At 34.4% G+C, this 20753-nt stretch overlaps 2 protein-coding genes across 2 annotated transcripts; one reads left to right on the top strand and one right to left on the bottom strand.

Annotated features, from left to right (window-relative positions):
• The first annotated feature begins 11240 nt into the window (after positions 1–11240).
• On the top strand, positions 11241–17077 carry LOC101256036 (RAN GTPase-activating protein 1). Its single transcript, XM_004247116.5, has 2 exons — positions 11241–11525; positions 15196–17077. Exon 2 carries the CDS (start codon positions 15206–15208, stop codon positions 16808–16810), a length of 1605 nt encoding a protein of 534 aa, XP_004247164.1. The 5' UTR covers positions 11241–11525; positions 15196–15205; the 3' UTR covers positions 16811–17077.
• A 40-nt stretch (positions 17078–17117) lies between these two features.
• LOC544217 (mRNA binding protein precursor) lies at positions 17118–19747 on the bottom strand. Its single transcript, NM_001247727.3, has 6 exons — positions 19247–19747; positions 18760–18881; positions 18282–18384; positions 18072–18210; positions 17699–17976; positions 17118–17465 (listed from the first exon to the last, which is right to left on the bottom strand). Exons 1-6 carry the CDS (start codon positions 19643–19645, stop codon positions 17283–17285), a joined length of 1224 nt encoding a protein of 407 aa, NP_001234656.2. The 5' UTR covers positions 19646–19747; the 3' UTR covers positions 17118–17282.
• Positions 19748–20753: the final 1006 nt, after the last annotated feature.

Genomic DNA, 20753 nt, shown 5'->3' with positions numbered 1-20753 from the left:
TCATCAGTTTCAAATATCTCAGTTATAGTATATGGGTATTCCCTGTCTTTTCATTTTAATTATGATTTAGCTTTTGCATCACTTTATTATCTTTAGTATGCTCATGATCATACCAGCAAGGTTAGCTTGGGATCACTTGTGGTCCTAGGTCCAGTATCCGCGTACCGGGGGTAGCTCAGGACGTGACATTATTCATATGAAAATATCCAGAAAAGGTCATCAACTTTGATTTCTTGGGGGAATGATTTTAAATGTGCAATGGATATTTGTATTTGAATCTATTATTGATTTGGTTAAGCTTTGTAGATATGTGAAATCTCTACGAAAAATTCTTAACACTAAACGAGTCATATGAAACAAGTCTATGAAGGGAAATTCAGAGTCTTCAAATTATATTCTAAGTTTTACCTCAATAAGACAAAATGTGAAATTGTTAGACACCTATTTTTGCACATAAAATCTCTGAAAATTTCACCTATTCATAATTTTCTCTCCTCCAATGCCCTCTCTGAAGAAGGTCTGTCAATTTTTTTGATTTTCTTCCTTTTGTTTTTGTTACTCCTACCATTTTATGCACGCTGATTTCTTCTGATGAACAAACATATATGTAAGCACCTGTGTTGATACATTTTTATATTTATATGTATATGTTTATACATTTTTATATTTAAGTTGAAATGTATTTTTAGTGTGTATGTATTTATCTATGGATTGATTGATTGACACATATAAATTGATATATATATAGAGTGATATATATATATATATATATATATTAGATAGGTTGATATATATATCTACATATAGAAATAGAGATAAATTGATAGAGAGAAGTTTTCTAAAATTTAGTGACTTTTGGATGCCTTACGTCATTATGTGTTACAAGATATCTACAACCTATGTTGCTTGAGATTTTAAAAAATGAAAAAGGGTCAAACAATACCCTTGTACTATGAGAAATAGTTTAATTATACCCTTTGTTATACTTTCGGGCTAAATATATCCCTCCCGTTATACTATTGACACATATTTACCCTAATAACTAACAGAATGACACGTGGATGACTAAGATAAAAACAACTCATCCAATATAAATCATACCCAATCATAAGTTAATCCGCCCCACCAAATCAATTTTCCCTAACCCAATTCATATTACCCGACCCAATTTCAACTTCAAACATAAAAAAAATCTAAAGACAGTGTTATATTTTGTTTAAGATTTGAAGAAGAGTGTCCAGGTTTTTGTTGAGATGATTTTGGATCTTGTAACTTGGGTTCTGCTAAGAGTTGCGTCAAGAGAGCTACAATCAATTACACATTTAGATATTATCACGACTCATTTTTGTTCTACAAGCTCCAAAGAATTTTATGTAATTTTTCTTTTTGAAAGAAAATAATTTAGCAGATTGTATCAAGTCCATGACTGACTTAATTTTTATAAGAAAAAAAGAAAAAAGATTGCAATTACATTACAACAGCCAAGAGATGTCATGTTGAAATTAATCAACGTTGGAAGTTTCTAAGAAACGCGACCAGACATCTAGTATTTTGGAACAATTTATCTATAAATCACCAAACTGAAGATTGAATTAGAAGCTTTCTTGCCTTCTCCTACAGTTTCGACCGGCCTTGGACCCAATTTTAGGTTTTTTATATTTGAAGATTAAATTGGATTGGGCAAATTGATTCGAGCGGGTGGGTTAGTTTCAAATTGGGTATGGTTTAAATCGAATGAGTTCTTTTAATCCTAGTTGTCCGTGTGTCACTTGGTTAGTTATAAGGGTAAATATGTGCCAAAACAGGAACGGTATATTTAGCCCCAAAGTATAACGAAGAATATATTTAAATTATTTCTAATAATACAGGGGTACATTTGATCATTTTCCGTTTAAAAAATATTGATGCAAAATGTACTACGGTTGGAGTATCGACACATACACCCATAAATATTCTTATAAAGTCTGAGCAGCTAATCTTGTCAAGCAAAGCAAAGTAAATTATTGCCACCAGTTTGACAGTGAGACCTCTCAAGAGAGATTCGGCTTCTCAATGACACCACAACAAATTTCTTTCATCTATTCATAATCTCATATTAAAGGACTTGATTCTTACAACATATATTGTTAGGAAGCATACTAGGTATTATGTTGATGGTTCAAAGATAATGAATTATTACTTGATCCCTAGGAACGAAACAACACCAAGTAAAAGTTGGAGGCCTTTTCAACAGTTCACGAAAAGCTTTCAAGTAAAGGGAAATGTAATGCTTAGAAAAAGGAAGGATATTTTTTTTACTACATCACAGTTTCTTATTTTTGAAAAGCTCGAGTAACATAGGTTATAGACATATTTTAACCCATAATGATGAAACACAACCAAAAGTTACTAAATTTCTCTCTATCAATCTATCTCTATCTTTATATGTAGATATATATCAACCTATCTAATATCTATCTATCTCACTCTCTTTATATATATATATATATATATATATATATATATATATATATATATATATATATATATATATATATATATATATATATATATATATCAATCTATCTCAATCAATCAATTTATCGATAGATGCACACACATTAAAAATATATTTCAACAATAATATAAAAACGTATAAACATATACACACTACCTATATATATATATATACACACCCTTACATATATGTATGTTCACCAGAAGAAATTGGTGCACGTAAAATGGTAGGAATAAAACAAAAACAAAAAGGAAGAAAATCAAAAGGATTGAATGACCTTGTTCAGAGAAGACATATGGTAAGAGGGAACCATGAATAGGTGAAATTATCATACATTTTCAGTGCAAAAATAGGTGCATGTTAATTACACGCTTTGTATAATTAAGGTAAAAGTTAGAATCTAATATGAAGCCCCTTCACAGGCTTGTTTCATACGTCTCGTTTAGTGTTAACAATTTGTCATAGAGATTTCACAAATCTACAAAGCTTAACCAAGAAATTGTAGTATCATATTTCGGGAAGGCAAATACAGAGCTTGGCCAAGGTAATAACAACAAATCCTTGTGCAACAACACTCGTCTAAAGGCATAACCTTTCTGAGATTTACTCGTTAATTAATTATAGAAGAGGTCCCCAAAACAACATAATGAAAATAAGTTACAAAGTAACATTTACATTCAGTGAAATAAAAAAGTATTTTTTTCACATAAATATTCAACAAGATTTGTAAAGCTGAATTTTTTGCCTAAAATACAACAAAGTTGGAAGAGTCGCGACCGAAAACCTAATTATTGTCTTGCCTATAGGATCTCATGGCCTCGACGGCTACTGGTCACCTTCCAACCGCAGAGGCAGGAATAATCACAATCTAAGTCTCTACTTTTGAAGAAAATTGCATATCTACATAGGGAACCACACATAATATGGAAAGAGGAGGAAGTAGGCCAGATGATCATTAATGAGAATTTACATATGGGTGGCTGAACATACAAGAAAGTTGATACCTAAACAATATGAGTTGAAAGGGGAGGTGAATATAGGATTATTGAGTAATAGATACCTAAACTAGTTTTCTTATTAGCAGCACCTGTGGGAAAACCTCTACAGGTCAACATGGAAACTCATAACTAGACTAGACCTAATCATGCTAGGGTCAAAGTAGAAGTGGATCTAATCGGAGATTTCACTAAATGAATTAACATAGGAATGAGGAGAAAGACTCGAGATATTAAGGAAAAGTGGATCACGGTTAAATATGATTATGTTCCAAAGTATTGTCAAACCTACAAACTGTACGGACACAGTGCAAATGAATGTTTCGTTATTCATCCAAACTTCTACCTCAAGGAGGAAGATAAAGATGAAATAAAAGAGGATAGAAAGAAAAATAAAGGATAAAATACAATGATGAAAAAGATATGCAGAGGAGATGGAGAAAACTCAAAAACAGAAAAAGACAAAATAGGGGAAACCAATGTATTTTAGGAACAAATGAGAAAATATGGGCACAAAAAGGGGAGGCTATAATGTATGTGGTATAGGGGAATAAGTGTGGAACCCAAGACCAGGACAAATAGACAGAACATTGGAAACCACTAACAAATTTTGAAGTCCTGGGTGATGGTTAATCAGGAAGTTTATTAAAAGAAGAAAAAGAGAAGAATTGGATAGACAAAATTAATGAATAGGGATTTTTTGAAATTGCAAAAGAAAATCATAAGGGGGATACTAGATGTGAAAATGAGGATCCTAAAACCGATTGACCCCAAAACTAAAGAAAATCACGCAGATGCACACACTGGAGTATGAGAATCAATTAACAAAAGCAACATGGATCACAATTACCCATTATCAAGTATTCAGTTAACAAATACTAAAGGGGAAGGTAACATACTACAGAGGAGAAAAGTAAAGAAGTTGAGAAATGACCACTTGAAGCATAAGAGGAGGGACAAAGTCAGAAAGGAGACTTTGATAGAGAGAGTCAAGTAAATACAAATGAGACAACAAAGTCACCTGAGATAGATAAGATGACGGATCAAGAAAAGAGAGAGAGGAAAGAAAGAGAAGAGGATAGATATATGGAGAAGAATATTGAAAGTATAGGGGAAGATGGGGATGTGTCACAAAGGCAGATTAATCAGCTAAGGGGGAAGAATAAAAAAAAGGAGAAAAGATTCAAACACAATCATAAATCAATTCAAGAAGCAAGAAGAGGTCAACATCTACAAGTAATCAATAATTGATAAATTAATATTTTCAAATATTGGGTCTGCCCAAAGCAAATGTATATAGTTCGCAAAAATTTGGATCTTTTTAAATGAAGAATGGGAAAAATAAGAGCATATTGAAACTAGAAAATAGATTCCAATTAATTTTCAAAAAAGAGAAACCAATGAAGCATTCAGTGTGATAACAATATATGCAAGGTGTAGTGCTTTGGAAAGATTGGAATTGCAAGAATATTTTGAAGAAATAGTAGGGAACATGCAGAAACCTTGGTTGGTCGAAGGAGATTTAAACACTGTATGTAGTGAACTGGAAAAATTGGGAGAACTTCGATTAACATAATTGGAAACTATAGATTTTAGCCAATGTATTAGCTCGTGTGCTTTAAATGAACTCAATTTTACAGGAAGCTCTTACACTTGGTGGAATGGAAGAATTGAAGCTGAATGTATTTTCAAAAGGGTCGACAGGGTCTTTAGAAATGATGAGTTCATGAATTTGTTACAAAACAGTGAAGTTCACCATTTGAATGCCCCTTTACATGTTATATGTAATACTTCACATGAACATGTTATAAAGCCATTTAGGATTTCGAATTTTTGGACCAAACATGAAAGTATCAATAGTTTAGTTACTGATGTGTGGAAAGAGGAGAAGATAAATGACAACACTTTTTAGGTGGTTCATAGTAAGATGAAATGGGTTAAAATGGAGTCGTCAAAGTGGTGCAAGAAGACATTCCGCAATGTTTTTCAGAAAATAGCCACATTAGAGAATGTGATAAAAGTGAAGGAAATTAAAATAGAAATAGCACCCACAAAGAGCTATAGGTTAGAATTGCACAAGAAGGACGCAGAACTGAAAAAATATAAGCGTATAGAAGAAGAATTTTGGAAATAGAAGTCGAGAATAAAATAGTAAGGACGGGGACAAGCCACGAGATTCTTGCATGCTTATCTGAAGGAAAAAAGAAAAAAGATGCAGATTAATGTAACCCATACAATGTAGGGAGACATGATCACCACAACTTAGAACATTAGGGAAGAAACCGTTAATGTTTTCAAAAAATAGTTAAAGGAGGAACAAGAGGTTACTAATTACACCATGTTAATTAACACACATCCCTTTTGTTATCACAAAGGAGAAGAATTACATTATGGTTAGAATACCTACTAAAAAAGAAGTTAAGAAGGAGGTATTTGCTCTAAATAGGGATAGTACAAGTGGTCCAGATAGTTTTTCAGGCTTGTTTTTTCAAAGTTGTTGGGATATTGTAAACAAAGATGTGACCAACATGGTGAAGGCATTCTTTTGTGGGCAATAACTTCCTAGATTTATTACACACACTATTTTGGTACTGATTTCTAAGAAGGAGAAGGTGAGCACTTTTAGGGATCTCATACCAATAAGTCTTAGTAATTTTACGAATAAGATCATCTCCTAAGTGGTTTATGAATGAATTGTCACAATGTTACATGAATTGATCTAAAAAAATAGATAGGATTTGTAAAAGGGAGAAGTATCACAGAAACTATATTGTTGGCACAAGATATAGTCAGAGATATCAACAAAAGAAAAACCAGAATGTAGTGGTGAAGTTGGATATGACAAAGGCTTATAATAGAGTGTCGTGGAATTTCTTGGTGAAAGTAATGCGAAACTTTGGATTCGCTAAAACAATGATAGATATTATTGTAAGACTCATTACCAATAACTAGTATTCTTGTAACGACCTAACTTCCTTCGTTAAGAAAAAGCTGACGGGGAAAGAATTGGGGCCAGAAAACTTTTCAATAGTAACTTGAGATTTCCTAGCCTAGTCCGAATTCAAACGAAATCGGAGTCAGTGACGTCTAGGGAAATATGATAATAAATGAGAGATATTAGTGAATTTACTACATAGGTAGATAACTAAGACGTTAAGGAACTCGTACGACTTTACGATTTGATTTGGATGAGTAAACTCTCAAAATTTTCTGAGTGTCATGGGATGATGGTGTATTATGAAATGGGGATTTGGAATTCTTAATTTTTCTCACTGTTTCCTTTTTTCAAGCCAGTGGCAGGATTAATCCTGCTAGGACGGGACGCTATGGCGGGTTGGGGCCGCCATAGCGGGACAAACGCGACTTAAGTCGGAAATAAAACCTCAAAAATGTTTTATTCTACACTTTTTGACTTTGAGAGCTAAGGAACGACTTTACTGTACTCTAGACAAGTTTTCACCATTTTTAAGACTAAAGGTAAGGTTTTACTCCCCGAATCTATGTTTCGATCGATAGAATTAGTTTCTTGGGTAACTATCGATAAAGAAGGGTTTAATCTGCAAATTATGATTGGGAAGACCCTAATCTGGGTATGTGTAATTGATTTTATTATAATCCATATAATTAGACCTTTGATTGTTGATCCTCACGTATAATTGTTGTTTGTGGACTTAGAACAAGCATAAAGAATCTGAAAAGGGAAGATTCAAGTGCCTTAGGGGTTCAAGCTTGGATTCGAGGTAGGTGATGGTTGTGATTTCATATTAGTGTGATATATGTTTGTTCTTTCTTCATTATGACACATGTATGTATGTGAATGTTGTGTCATTGATCACACTACTCGTAAATAAGGATGATTAAATAATGGCATGTCATGAAATCATGAATTGATTGTATGAAAATAAAAATTTACATTATGATTGTGATTGTGACTTGTTGAATGGATCGGGTGTTACATTCCGACACACTAACTTTGATTTGTCACATTCAAGCATGAACATGGAATCGATTACCACGTTCTGGCATAAATATTGGATATGGTACCATATTCGGATATGCTAACAGTTTGGGTGTGGGTTCCATGAAAAGACCATTGAATTGGCATAACTATAAATCTTGACAATTGTAAAGTTGTGCGTTGTTCGTAAGTGATGACTAATATTGTATATGCATGTTTGTTATTGTTGTAATGACTTATACATGTTTCACCTTTTGGGATAAGTGTGTGATCCTACCAGTACACTGTGGTTGTGTACTGTTACTGCACTTGCTTATTCTTTGTTGAGTACCATCATCGTCTTCAGGCAGCTATTGATAGACCTCTATTGAGCTTGACCAATTTCAAAGGCGAGTCAGTTTTTTCTAGCTGCCATGGATCTTCCTTGTTTAAGTGTACTCTTTTCGGACTTACACTATTTGTTTAAGGTGTTTTTTAGTCTCGCGGTTGTACTCCTTGCTACTAGACTTATCGTTAGTAGAGTTTTGGTACAATGATTTTAGGTTCTAAGGGTTAAGACTTTCGCATTAGTTTTGGTTATGGAGTTTATGGGAACTCCGTATTTTGGGATAATGCACAAGTACCCCCTCAACCTATGCCCGAAATCCCAGAGACACACTTATACTATACTAAGGTCCTATTACCCCCCTGAACTTATTATATAAGTAATTTTCTACTCCTTTTTAGCCTACGTGTAGTTTGAAAAAAAAGTCAAACTTTATTGGGCCCACAAGATAGTGCCACGTAGGTCGAAAAGGGGTAAAAAATTATTAATAAAATAAGGTCAAGGGGGTAATAGGACCTTAGTATAGTATGAGTGTGTCTCTGAGATTTCGGGCATAGGTTGAGGGGGTACTTGGGCATTATCCCCCGTATTTTTATTCTCATTTAAACCTGCTTTTTTATCTTTAACTGTCTTAGTTTTCAAAATTTGTTAACTGGATTATACTAATGAATTTTCCACGGGAGGGTTAGCTGGTGAAGAAAGTCATGAAGAGAATGAACAATTGGAAAAATAAGCTATTATCCTTTATATGAAGGTACGTTCTTATTGCACATGTGTTATAATTAATACCACTCTATTTACTACATATGCCATGAAATCTCTTAAAGGTGTATTAGACCAGTTACAAAAGATTTTTGCAAAGTTCTTTTGGAGCAACTCAACATGATATAGACATAAGCATTGGGTGGCCTAGGAAAAAATGTGTTTTCCAAAAGAGAAGGGAGGTTTAGTATTCAGGTCATTGCATGATGCATCAAAAGCTTTTAGTGCAAAACTTTGATGGAATTTCAGAAGTGCAACAACTTCATTATGGGCATCCTATATGTGGAACAAGTATTATAAAAAAAAAAAGCATACTATAGAGCATAACATTTGGTGGCTAGTTAAATCGGGTAATTCTAATTTTTGGTTTGATAATTGAACTAAACTAGGGGCATTGTGGCATGTGGAGAATACTAATGCAGGGAAGAATTAGAGGTAATTTTACAGTCAATTCAGCCTAGGAAATAATCATATCCAAACATGAAAGGAAGGCATATTATCATTTATATGGAATAAGGGGCTACCTTTTAAAGTGAATTTCTTCTGGTGTTGTGGAAAAAAAGAATTTCGACTGATGATAATATGAAGATGATGAAAATTCAGATAGCGTCTTGATGTTGATGTTATTCAGATAAGAAGGAGGAAGTAATGACACATGTTTTTCTAACAACCCTCCATAAACATCATGCTTTAGAAGCAATTTGCTAATTTTGTAGGTATAAATATGGAGAACAAGCAATTACAACACCTAATAATCACCTGGTGGAAGCAAAATCAGAATGCCAAATTGAAAGTGGTGTTGAATGCAATGCCAACAATCACCTTGTGGACAATATGGAATAGGAGGAATAGCTTGAAGCATGAATGAACTACCACATACAATGAAATAGTGATGAAAGTACAAGAAGCAGTGAGGAAGCTCATCAAAGTATTATACCCCTGGATACATCTTAGGAATGACACATGGCCCCAGATTGTCACAAATTTAAAAGAGTACAAGCCTAAACTATATGATCACTATGTAATTCGAAGGAAACCTGAAAGAAATAGAGTAAAATGCAAAACAGATGAGGAGACAAAAGAAAATCTCGGTGCAAAATCAATAGGTTTTGTGGTGAGAGATGCGGAAGGAGACCCGTTATATACAAGGGTGAAAAGAATAGGCGAAGCAAACAACATGGAAACATACATGGAAACAAAATCTCTTACTTTGCTAGAAGCAGTTCACTATTGTCAAGAGGAAGTTTTAAGAGAGGCTATAATAGATTCAGGCTCACTATGCGTAAAAATTGGTGGAACGAGAGTGGAAAGTATCGTGGGACATAGTAGAAAGAACTGAGGAAATCAGGAAGGTCATTCAACCATAAATGCCTAATCACACATACTTTTAGAGAAGGAAATTTTGCGATAGACTCTTTGGTTAATGAAGTAGTAGAATCGCAGGAGACAAAAAACTATCAATTTTTTCAAGAGCTACCAAGCATTACAAGGAAATATCTAAATATAGAAAAGGCGCATACACCAACTAGAAGGTGAAAACACACAAAATGAACATTCAATGGAAGCAGTGCAGGAACATAAAGGAAATAACATAAATAAACATCACGGAGATAGTCACGTAAACAGAATGCATATTTAAAAAACATCAGACACAAGAGGAAGCATAAAGCACAAATATTTCAAGATGAAGTATGCTTCTTAGAGGGAAGTAAAATTGAGCAAAACAAAGCTACAAATAGAGTTTCTAGCTATAAAAGAAACTTTAATATAAAGGGGGCTTGTTGGTCAAATTATTTGAGTTGGGAGTTAATGACACCAGGAATAAACGGAACATCAAGCGCACAATCGGAGTCAAATATGAGCAAAAACGAAGCCCACCTATGATCCCTTGGGACTACACCTCGATCTGAAAGGGAACGAGAATCAGTAGCTCATACACGAAAGAAAAAGAAGGATATAAGGACGAAAATCTTACATGTAAGCAAGGAGGGCGGTAGAACTTCAAAGGCATTCAAGGAGCTAGATGGAATGATACCACGTCAAAAATCACAAAGATTACTTGGTCAACCATGAAGGAGACAACTTAGAAACGGCGGAGAAAGGATGGAAATGGGGTAGGGTTTTAAGAAAGTCAAGTGAAAGGATAGTTGATGGAAGAGTTTTGGAAACTCTACATATTATTTCCTTTTGGACCCGGGTACTACTTTTTGGGCCAAGTCATTTGTTGTTTCATGTACTAATCGGGCATTAGCCTACACTAATAAGATGATCTTCTATCAAAAAATTAATTTTAAAAAACATTTTAGTGAATTATGATTATACAAAGTAATAAAAAATCTTAATCGAACATACCAAGAGGTTGCTAAGATATCGGAGATAACAATATTAGATTAAACCATCATAAGAATCAATAATAGATTCAAATACAAACATCTACTGCAATTTAAAATAATTCCCCAAAATATCAATAGGTAATGATGACCTTTTGTGGATATTTTCAGATTAATAAAAGAGATCATAAAACTCTAGATGAGGAATTCAACGGCTCAGGGGGAAAGAGAACCATGAATAGAAAAATCCCAAGTTGAACGATTGTTATAGAGTTTGAGAGCGAGAAAACAATTAAACAGATGAATATTTTTAAATATTAAAAAGAAATAGAATAGAAATGAGATTTAACGAGTGTAGTATAAAAAACTTTACACTATAGTGCACACAAGTTAATTCTCCTATTTCAAATAGTTAAAAGAATAATTTTGGCCCTTTTTGTGGCTTAAAAAAAGGGGCATTTTCCCTCCAAATCGAATTCCTCAAAAATTCACGACAGCAGCACACGACTATCATGATTGCACATAACTTGTATTTGAATTAGTTTTAATTATCTCTTTATCTTTACTCCAACTCCACGTCTCTCTCCCCTCTCTTTTCTAGGGTTTTTTGGATCTCTCTCTTATCCCACTTCGCCACTTCTAGGGTTTCTTCCAACCAGTAAGTTTCCTCTTACTCCTCTCTGTTTACATTCATTCATGAAGATTTTAGGTCTGATTTTGTTTTGTATTGTTCCATTTGTCTATTCCTTCAATTATGGTTGCATTTCCTTCTTTTTTTTCATCATTTGAATGATATTTTCTGCTTCGTTTTAACGAATACTGAGACTCACTTTTAAGTATTTGAATTAGAATATAGTTTATGTTTCAGTGTAGATTTTGATGGAGTTCAATGAGTTATGCCTCAAATCTTAGAATAGTTGATGTAGACAATGTGAATCATTTGTATCTGTTCTGCTCTATGTGTGCCAGTTTTTAGTTTTGTTTAGTATATTTAGAAATGGACATTGAAGGGAAATGCATTTTTTAATGATGGCCTTAAGGATGAAGGTGTTTGGTTGGATTTTGTTTGTACTAAAATGGAAGAAATGTGATATAGTGGGATTTGTGAACTCTTATTCATGGCTCTGCTGGTTACACTTATTCCTTAAGACCTTCAGTGGCAAGTATTATTGTTTTTGTTTTTCTGTAGTACTCTGTAGAAAACTTGAGAAGTCCCAGTGATTTGAAAGAGGCATGCTTAGTTCTTGATGGCTCCTTCTATCTAACAACGCCGGACAAATGAAATAGTACAAAATTTGTTTTGATTCCGTGATCGATCAATCTTCGTCTTCAAGAGGAAGGGAGTGAGGGAGAAGCAAAAGATGGAGTCTTTAGTCCTGTGGCTATCTGAAAATTTTCCCATTAATCAACACAAAATGCCAATAAATCTATTTCTTATTTTCTCTTGAATTCTATTTGAATTATTGCTTGATGCAAGGGAAAAACCAAATGCTATAAACTCAAAAACTTTGAGATATGAACTCAAAAACTTGCTCGAACCTTGACTAATTCCATGTGGTACCTTCTACCTTCACCAACACAATTACCAGTTAACTCTGTCAACCAAGGCTTAAACAAATAAGAAGAAATCACCTAGTGTTTTTGCTGCTGATGGAAAATGAACTCATGATCTCATGGTTCTCAACCCCTTTCCTTGACCACTGGGACACACCCTTGGGTGCCTCAAGCATAATGAGTTTTTGTGTGATATTTGCTCACAAACTTTAGAAATTACTTTGGGAAGTAAAAGAATAGTCATCTTGAATCATGGATAGTAGCTTATCATAAAAGTGCATTTTCTTTTTATTTGGAGATGAGATGGCAGCAAAAATGGAATAGTTCACCACCTTTTGTGAGCCTTTTGGCCCTCTACAAAAGGGAAACAATAATACTTCAATAGATTAATCGAGCTCTTAGCCTTCTAATGGTAAGTGCTTAGATTTGCTCAACTGACAAGATATAACGGTTAAAAGTCTGAAGTCAACTTCCTTTTTTGGATCAAATATATGATTTATCATTTAGTTAAATACATTGTATTTGGTGCACAGGGGAGATGTTTCGTTTGAGGAAGATATTACCTTATTGCACCAGTGTGATGCTTGTATGTAATTTTAACTCTTGTGTCTGTGTTTTGCAACTTATGACCATGACCTGAATGTCAATATGCACGATCCTTACTGTTATCATATGACTAATATCATTTTAGAAGTCTTGCATTTATTGGTCATTCTGCTAGTGCAGTGAGATAAAATAAATCTGCTGATCAAGTGACTGCAAACAAGATGCCATCTGTACTTATTTTATGTGCATTGCAGCACCTCAGCTGAAAAGCTTGGAAGGTGCTGAGAAAAGACAAGAAATTGGAACAATTTAATATTAACTGACGTCAAATGTCAGAACTCAGAACTGTTTGTTGCTACTTGCTTGTTGTGGGACAACTCATGTTTATTATCCTGAGGATATATACTTGTAAGAAACATTATTCAAATGATAGACTATGGAAGAAATCTTCCTTTTTCTTTGAAACTCAAAAGTAACAGTGCTGTGTGGAAAATAGCGAAGCTTGTTGCTGATAATGCTTGGTGGTTAATTGTTAGTCTTGTTTCCCATAGTACTTTCTTGTGGAAAGTACCACTAGGCAGGTGCGGATCCACATAGAGCTTCGGTGCTCGAGCACCCATGGACCCCTACGTGAAATGTATATAGGTATATAAAAAATACTATGCAACCTATATAATTAATTAGTAAGCACCCGTTAAATAACTGTTGGATGTGACTCGTTGGTTAGTAAGTGGGTGCTGAAGCTGTGGTACCGCAGGTCACGAGATTGATCCTCCACAAGTAATTTTTATATACTTATTAAGCTGTCTAATTTTCTATGTTTAGCATAAGATATTCACGAGTGTAAGAGATGTTATTATTACTCATTTTAATTTTAAAATGCGAAAAGTCGTCGAGTACATTATAATTTGACTCAGTCTTCTTTCCCGATAGTAATATTAAACATGACTTTTGCGTTAATGTTTTTCACTATTGTGTTTAAATAGTATTTGCACTTGTACTAAATGAACAGTAAAATTTAATGTTAAAAAAAGTGAAGCACCTACTAACTTCAGATCCTTGATCCGCCACTGCCTCAGATCCTTGATCCGCCACTGCCTCTAGGTATATCTTATCAATGTGTAATCATTTATTGAAGTGGGTTGGAATAGAATTATTTGTGATTGTAGTAATGACATATTAGATTTGATCTTATTCTGATCACGCAGGTGCTTTGGCATAATCTTTGCACTTATTTAGATGTTAAGAAAGTTATTGGATAATCATTTTCTTGCATGTGCCTGTAGAAGGATTCATTTTCCTTCAAGTTTCCTACACATTTTGGAGGATTTAACATAGAGGAAGGTTTTTACCATTTTTCAGACAACTTTCATAAATGCAAGAAAGTTAACCATCTGGCCCCTTTCTTGGCAACCACACCATAGTGTTAGTGTAACAATTTGTTGGGCTTCTTTTGGAAAGAAAATGCTCACTAATTGGAAAAATAAATAAAAGCACATCGACAATTGTTGAAGTGCTTATCTTTTGAGCTCAGTCACTGACATGCTGAAAACATACATATGTACCCTAAGTTGCTCGGACTTGGGTGCGATGTCTGATACGCGGGTGTTGATCTAGATGTCGGATCCTTCATGATCAAAATTTTACGATCCAGGGGTTTGTATACCGGTGCAAGGTTCAGCTAAAATAATTTAAATATCTAAATGTTGGATCCTTTATGAGACATTATGTTGAAAACGTCAAGGTATTCCGTGGAGAAAATACTAATCAAGAGGAGAATCCCAAAAGGAAAGAAAATAAAAGGAAAAAGGACTGACATAGAAATTTCTATTTACAAGCTATTTCATTTTCTTCAATTTCATCCTAGTTTTTGTTTTGATTACAGAAATCACAGGTATCTGTACTGAATTTCTCAGTCAATTTTGGTCAAATTATTCAAAATTGGTTGACCAAATCCATTAAGGATCCCACACCCCATGTCGTATCGACATGGATGCAATACCAGAAGTGGAGTCCGAACAACTTAGCAGTTCCAAGCACATTTGTTATTGTTTTCCTTGTACTTGGAAGCCGTTATGTTCAGTATTAGTGCTGCAAAAACTCAAAAGTTTATTAGAGAGTGTCCTTGAATAATTTTTGCAAAATTTTAAACAGAATATATGGTTGAGCATCTCCTTACGCTTCCTTTGTTGTATGAAATGATCTTCTGATTGCAACTTCTTTTCCAGGCTATTGAAGATGGATTCTGCAGGATTCTCTATGAAGCTGTGGCCCCCAAGTTCGAGTACCAGGCTAATGCTCGTGGAGAGAATGACCAAGAATCTTATTACTCCATCCATCCTATCCAGGAAATATGGTCTTTTGAGTAAAGAAGAAGCTGAAGAGGATGCCAAACAAATAGAAGCTCTGGCTTTTGATTCTGCCAATCAACATTTTGACAAGGAGCCTGATGGCGATGGAAGTTCTGCTGTGCAACTTTATGCTAAGGAATCTAGTAAGCTCATGTTAGAAGTTATTAAAAGAGGCCCTCAGACAAAGGAATCTGCAGAAGGTATTGTATCTGAGAAGGTTAAAGCATCTAATGAAACTACTATTTTTGATATATCCAAAGGTAGACGGGATTTCATAAGCGCAGAAGAGGCGTCTGAGTTGTTGAAACCATTAAGTGAACCAGGGAATAATTATAAAAGGATATGTTTCAGCAATAGAAGCTTTGGCGGGGATGCTGCTAAAATTGCAGGACCGATTTTGTCTTCTCTTAAAGATCAATTGACAGAAGTTGACCTTTCAGACTTTGTAGCAGGTAGACCAGAGGAAGAAGCCCTGGAAGTCATGGAAATCTTTTCTTCTGCTTTGGACGCCTGTGACCTGAGGTATCTCGATCTTTCTAACAATGCTCTAGGTGAAAAAGGAATAAGGGCATTTGGGGCACTTTTAAAGTCACAAAAGAACTTGGAAGAACTCTATTTAATGAATGACGGCATTTCAGAGGAAGCAGCAGAGGCAGTTTGCGAGCTAATCCCTTCAACTGATAAACTTCGTATCCTTCATTTTCACAATAACATGACAGGGGATGAGGGTGCACTTTCTATTTCTAAACTTGTGAAGCATTCTCCTGCATTGGAGGATTTCCGGTGCTCATCTACAAGGGTAGGATCTGAAGGTGGGGTTGCTCTTTCACAAGCACTTGGAGAATGTAGGAATTTAAAGAAGGTTGATTTGCGTGACAACATGTTTGGTGTGGAAGCTGGAATTGCCTTGAGCAAAGTACTATCAATCTTTTCCGGCTTAACTGAAATTTACTTAAGTTATCTAAATTTGGAGGATGAGGGGTCCATAGCTCTTGCTAATGTCCTCAGGGAATCTGCTCCATCCCTTGAGGTTTTGGAGATGGATGGAAATGACATCACAGCTAAAGCTGCTCCCGCTCTGGCAGCCTGTATTGCTGCAAAACAATTTCTTACCACGTTGAAGTTGGGAGAGAATGAATTGAAAGATGAGGGTGCTATATTAATTGCAAAGGCATTGGAAGATGGTCACGGTCAATTAACTGAAGTGGATATGAGTACCAATGCAATAAGAAGAGCTGGTGCCAGGTGCTTGGCACAAGCTGTAGTGAACAAACCTGGGTTTAAGGTGCTGAACATCAATGGCAACTTCATATCTGATGAAGGAATTGATGAGGTTAAAGATATTTTTAAGAATTCACTTCATGTGCTTGGTCCTTTGGATGACAATGATCCTGAAGGAGAAGATTATGACGAAGAGGCTGATGAAGGAGGCGATAATGAGAATGATTTGGAGACCAGACTCAAGGATCTTGATATCAAGCAGGAAGAATAAGCCAAGTCTAAATTCTTGTTATAAGCTAGTTTAGCTTATAAATCTTATCATTGTGTAGGTTAGATTTCATTCCCATTTCCTGCCAAAATGTCAGGTTCAAACACTTCTTCGGTCCAACCTGTGTGTCTATGGAGGCTGAGAATCGTTCTTTGATATTTCTCTTATAATTTTATCGATTTCATGTGTTACTTGTATTATTACAGTACTTTGAGTTATTGGAGAATATTTTCCTCCAACACATCTTAAACATAGTCCTTTTTTCCTGGATCAAGTATCTAATGCAGCTGCAGCAATGATCTGATGCATTATGGATGAGTAATATAATCACATTGCTCGGTTGTTGAATTTGACCAATTTCTTACAACATTTAGATGATTTGTAATAAAGATGGACAGGGATGCTCATTCCTCTATAAGTAGCACAAATTTGATTAGTTGAAGAATGTAGGAAAAAAATGGTGGGATGAGGCTAATCAAGCAGCAACTGGTACTTTTAGAGATTCTAGTATCTTATCGTCTAGTTCAAACTTCATTTCTTTCTTGTCTCTGCCAATTTTCACGTACTCCTCATATCGCTCCTTCAAATCTTCCGGTAAGTTAGTTGTAGCACTCCATCCCAGAATCTCATTGGCAGCTCTAGGCTCAGCATAGAAGTGCTGCAAAGTAAAGAACTGATCTCAATAGAGAGAACAAGATGTTCCGAACATGGATATGTCTATCAATAAATAAGGGAAAAGAGCGTGATATACCCCTTGTTACAAAAACACAAATGGCTCGTATGATAAGGGTATATGTGAGCCACGAGGGTATATCAGTTCTGAATTGCAAAGTTGAGTGGTGTATCACACTCTTTTGCCAGAAAATGAATTATGAAAATATGGATACATACCATGTTGCGGAAAGGAAAAGCTTTTTTAGCATCAACTCCTACTGCCTTGGGGTCATAATGCACAATTTCAACAGAGCTTCCTGCAGCTTTAGCGCATAATCTTGCCATTCCATCCAATGTCACAGCACGGTCACTAACACAGTTGAAGATGCGGCCACTAGCAGCAGCTGGATTCTGGACAGCCAGAGTAAGCATGGATGATAAGTCCCTGACATGAGATATGTTGGTTAGCTGCATTCCAGAGCCAGGAATTAGAACTGGTCGTCCACGAACAATACCTGTATGATACGATAAAAAGATGAGACACAGGCCATACATTATTCCTTGCACAAAAACTAGAAGTGCTTATATACGCAAAGCTTGTTTTACATACGATCAAAGAACCATTCCTCACAATCCTTGTTATTGCCAGAGCCAATCATGTACTGAGGACGGAAACTTGCCCAACTACCAAATATCTCGGATATGTATTTCTCGACTAATACATGACCAGCATCAGCTTTCACAGCATCCTGTAAGGTCGAAAGTTAACTTGACAAAGCAAATTCTTGTTATATAGGTGGAAGCAAAACATTAATCGTACCCCTTCAACATGAGGAGGTTCATCTGTGGGCTTGTAGATTCCAGCGCTGCTGATAAACAAAAATTGCTTGACACCAGAACTCTTGGCCCAGTCAGCTACAGGACTGAAGTAGAAACGATGATATTAGAAAACTGTGATTAGCTATCCATCTTTTCTTTGAATGCTATGTACTGTTTTCCTTATTAGTTGTCATGTTTTCTTTACTGCCGTATTTTCTTTTCCACTACTTTGAGAAGAGGGTCTTTTGGAAACAATCTCTCTACCTCCACCGGATTTGTATACATTCCACCTAACTAAGTCAGTCATCATCCTACATTTCTAATACTTTAGTGTATCACTACATAAACAAGAAAATACTATGTGATCAACAACGTCTAATCTGAGTATTTGAATCCAAAAGCATCATACACTACTCGAACGTTAACAAAAACTTAACTAAAACTATGATTAAGTATCATGAGGAAGGAAAAAAACAAACCTTACAGAATCCAAGTCTTTACCATTGTTGTCCAAAACAGCATCAAATACTTCACCCTCTAAAATCTTCCCAACATCTGCAGGATTACCCCATACGGTTCGACCACCAGCACCAGTAATTTCCTGGAATTAGCCAATAAACTGTAAGCATTACGCCAGATTTAAACAAACACAGAAATTATCAAATTAATCCCTCCGTCCCAATTTATATGGGTTGTTCAATATTCTCCACAACACAATTTTCAAGAACTCAAATTTTTGAATTTTGATATTGTATTCTCTTTATCAAACTAACGTATCAAGCGTTGTTCTAGTAGCACCAATATACTTTATTTTATATTGCATTCTTTTTCTTTTTTTGGTATTTTTTTCCTTTCAAAAGTTAAACTTCGAAAAATATATGTTTACTCATAAAAATTTTTAAAAATAAAAAAAAAATGCATTTTCACTTTTTGGATAGTATTAATAGAATGGATAATAATCTTAACTGAGAATCTGGTAAAAGGGGTTTTCTTCATTTTATCAGAGCTCTCTTCTCCAACCGTAAGAACAGTAACATCATGACCAGATCCCAAAAGCTCTTTAGCAAAATAGAACCCAATAACTGCATGACCACCGCTATTTGTATTAACAATAAGCACCTTCTTCTTCTCAACTGCACCACTCGCCTGAACAACACTAGTACTGGAGTATGACTTAGGGGAAACCCGCCTTGAATTTAGAGAAAATGCAACGAAATATGGGGAAATTGAGAGAGACGAAGAGAGCGAAGAAGAAGGGAATTTAAGTGAAATTCGGGAAACAGGGGAGATTGATGGAGTTGAAGAAGAATTGAAAGATGAAGAAGAAGAATGTAGAAGAGAGGATGAAGAAGCAAGAGTAGCCATTGATAGAGAGTTGATGGAAATTTTCGGGTTGATTTTACGAGAGCCAGAAAATTTATTGATGCTATGGAGATAAGTGATCAGTTGATATGGGCGCTATGTTTTCTCAAGGATGATTGTTACGTATTATTTCTATCATATACGTATAGTGTTGTTATTGTTTTAATGGATACAAATATTCTGATAGATATACTTTTAGCATAGTTATATAAATGTTTTTTAGATTTTTTGTATTTGGTTAAAATAAAAGTTTTGAAAAATATTTTGCAAATCAACTCATTTTCTTCAAAATTAATGGAAATGACTTGCTTCAAAAATTAATAAAAATATTTTTTAAAAGTCTCCTCCAATTTCAAATTACATTTTTTTTGGAAAAAACATCAATTTTAAAAAAAATATTTTCAATTTCAAAATTTTATTTTTTCACCCAATTCTTGACCCCCCCACCCACCACCACTCCAAAAAAAAATTATTTTTTAAAAAATATTTTCAATTTCATGAATTATTTTTTACTCTAGTAAAAATAAAACAAAAACATGTTTCATTCATCAAACACTAAAAATTATTTCGGAAAAATATTTTTTAATCACCAACCAAACAGAAGAAAATAAATCCAAAATCTACTTATTTTTCAAGAAAACATTTCTAGGAAAATATTTTCATCCATATCAAAACACACCCATAATATCACATATCAATAATTTGAATTATAAACTTATAAGAAAAAATTGTGTATGAAGTAGAACTGTTATAAAAAAAAATAAGATAAAAAAATAAAATAAGATTATTAAGTTATTAATAAAGACAAAATGAAAAATAAAAATATTGAAGCATTGGCGTGATCATATCAAATCAATCGGTACACAAAGTGATTTTTTTTAATTATTATCTAATAGTGAATTTAAACAATGTGATACAATAAAATTTAAGAAAAAATTAAAATAAATTTAATATTTAACTAATATTTTCTTTGTTTAAAAAAGAATGATCTTATTTGACTAGTGACGAGGTTTAAGGAAATAAAAAAGAATTTTGAATTTTGTGATCTTAAATTAAAGTTATGTGAAAATGTACAAAACTATCCTTTAATCTTGTGGTCTTAGACATGCTA

This window comes from Solanum lycopersicum, chromosome 9 (genome assembly GCF_036512215.1).
Source record: "Solanum lycopersicum chromosome 9, SLM_r2.1".
In the NCBI taxonomy this organism is placed as follows: Eukaryota; Viridiplantae; Streptophyta; class Magnoliopsida; order Solanales; family Solanaceae; genus Solanum; species Solanum lycopersicum.
The sequence above is the reverse complement of the archived record's forward strand: the minus strand, read 5'-3'. Positions and strand labels throughout refer to the sequence as shown.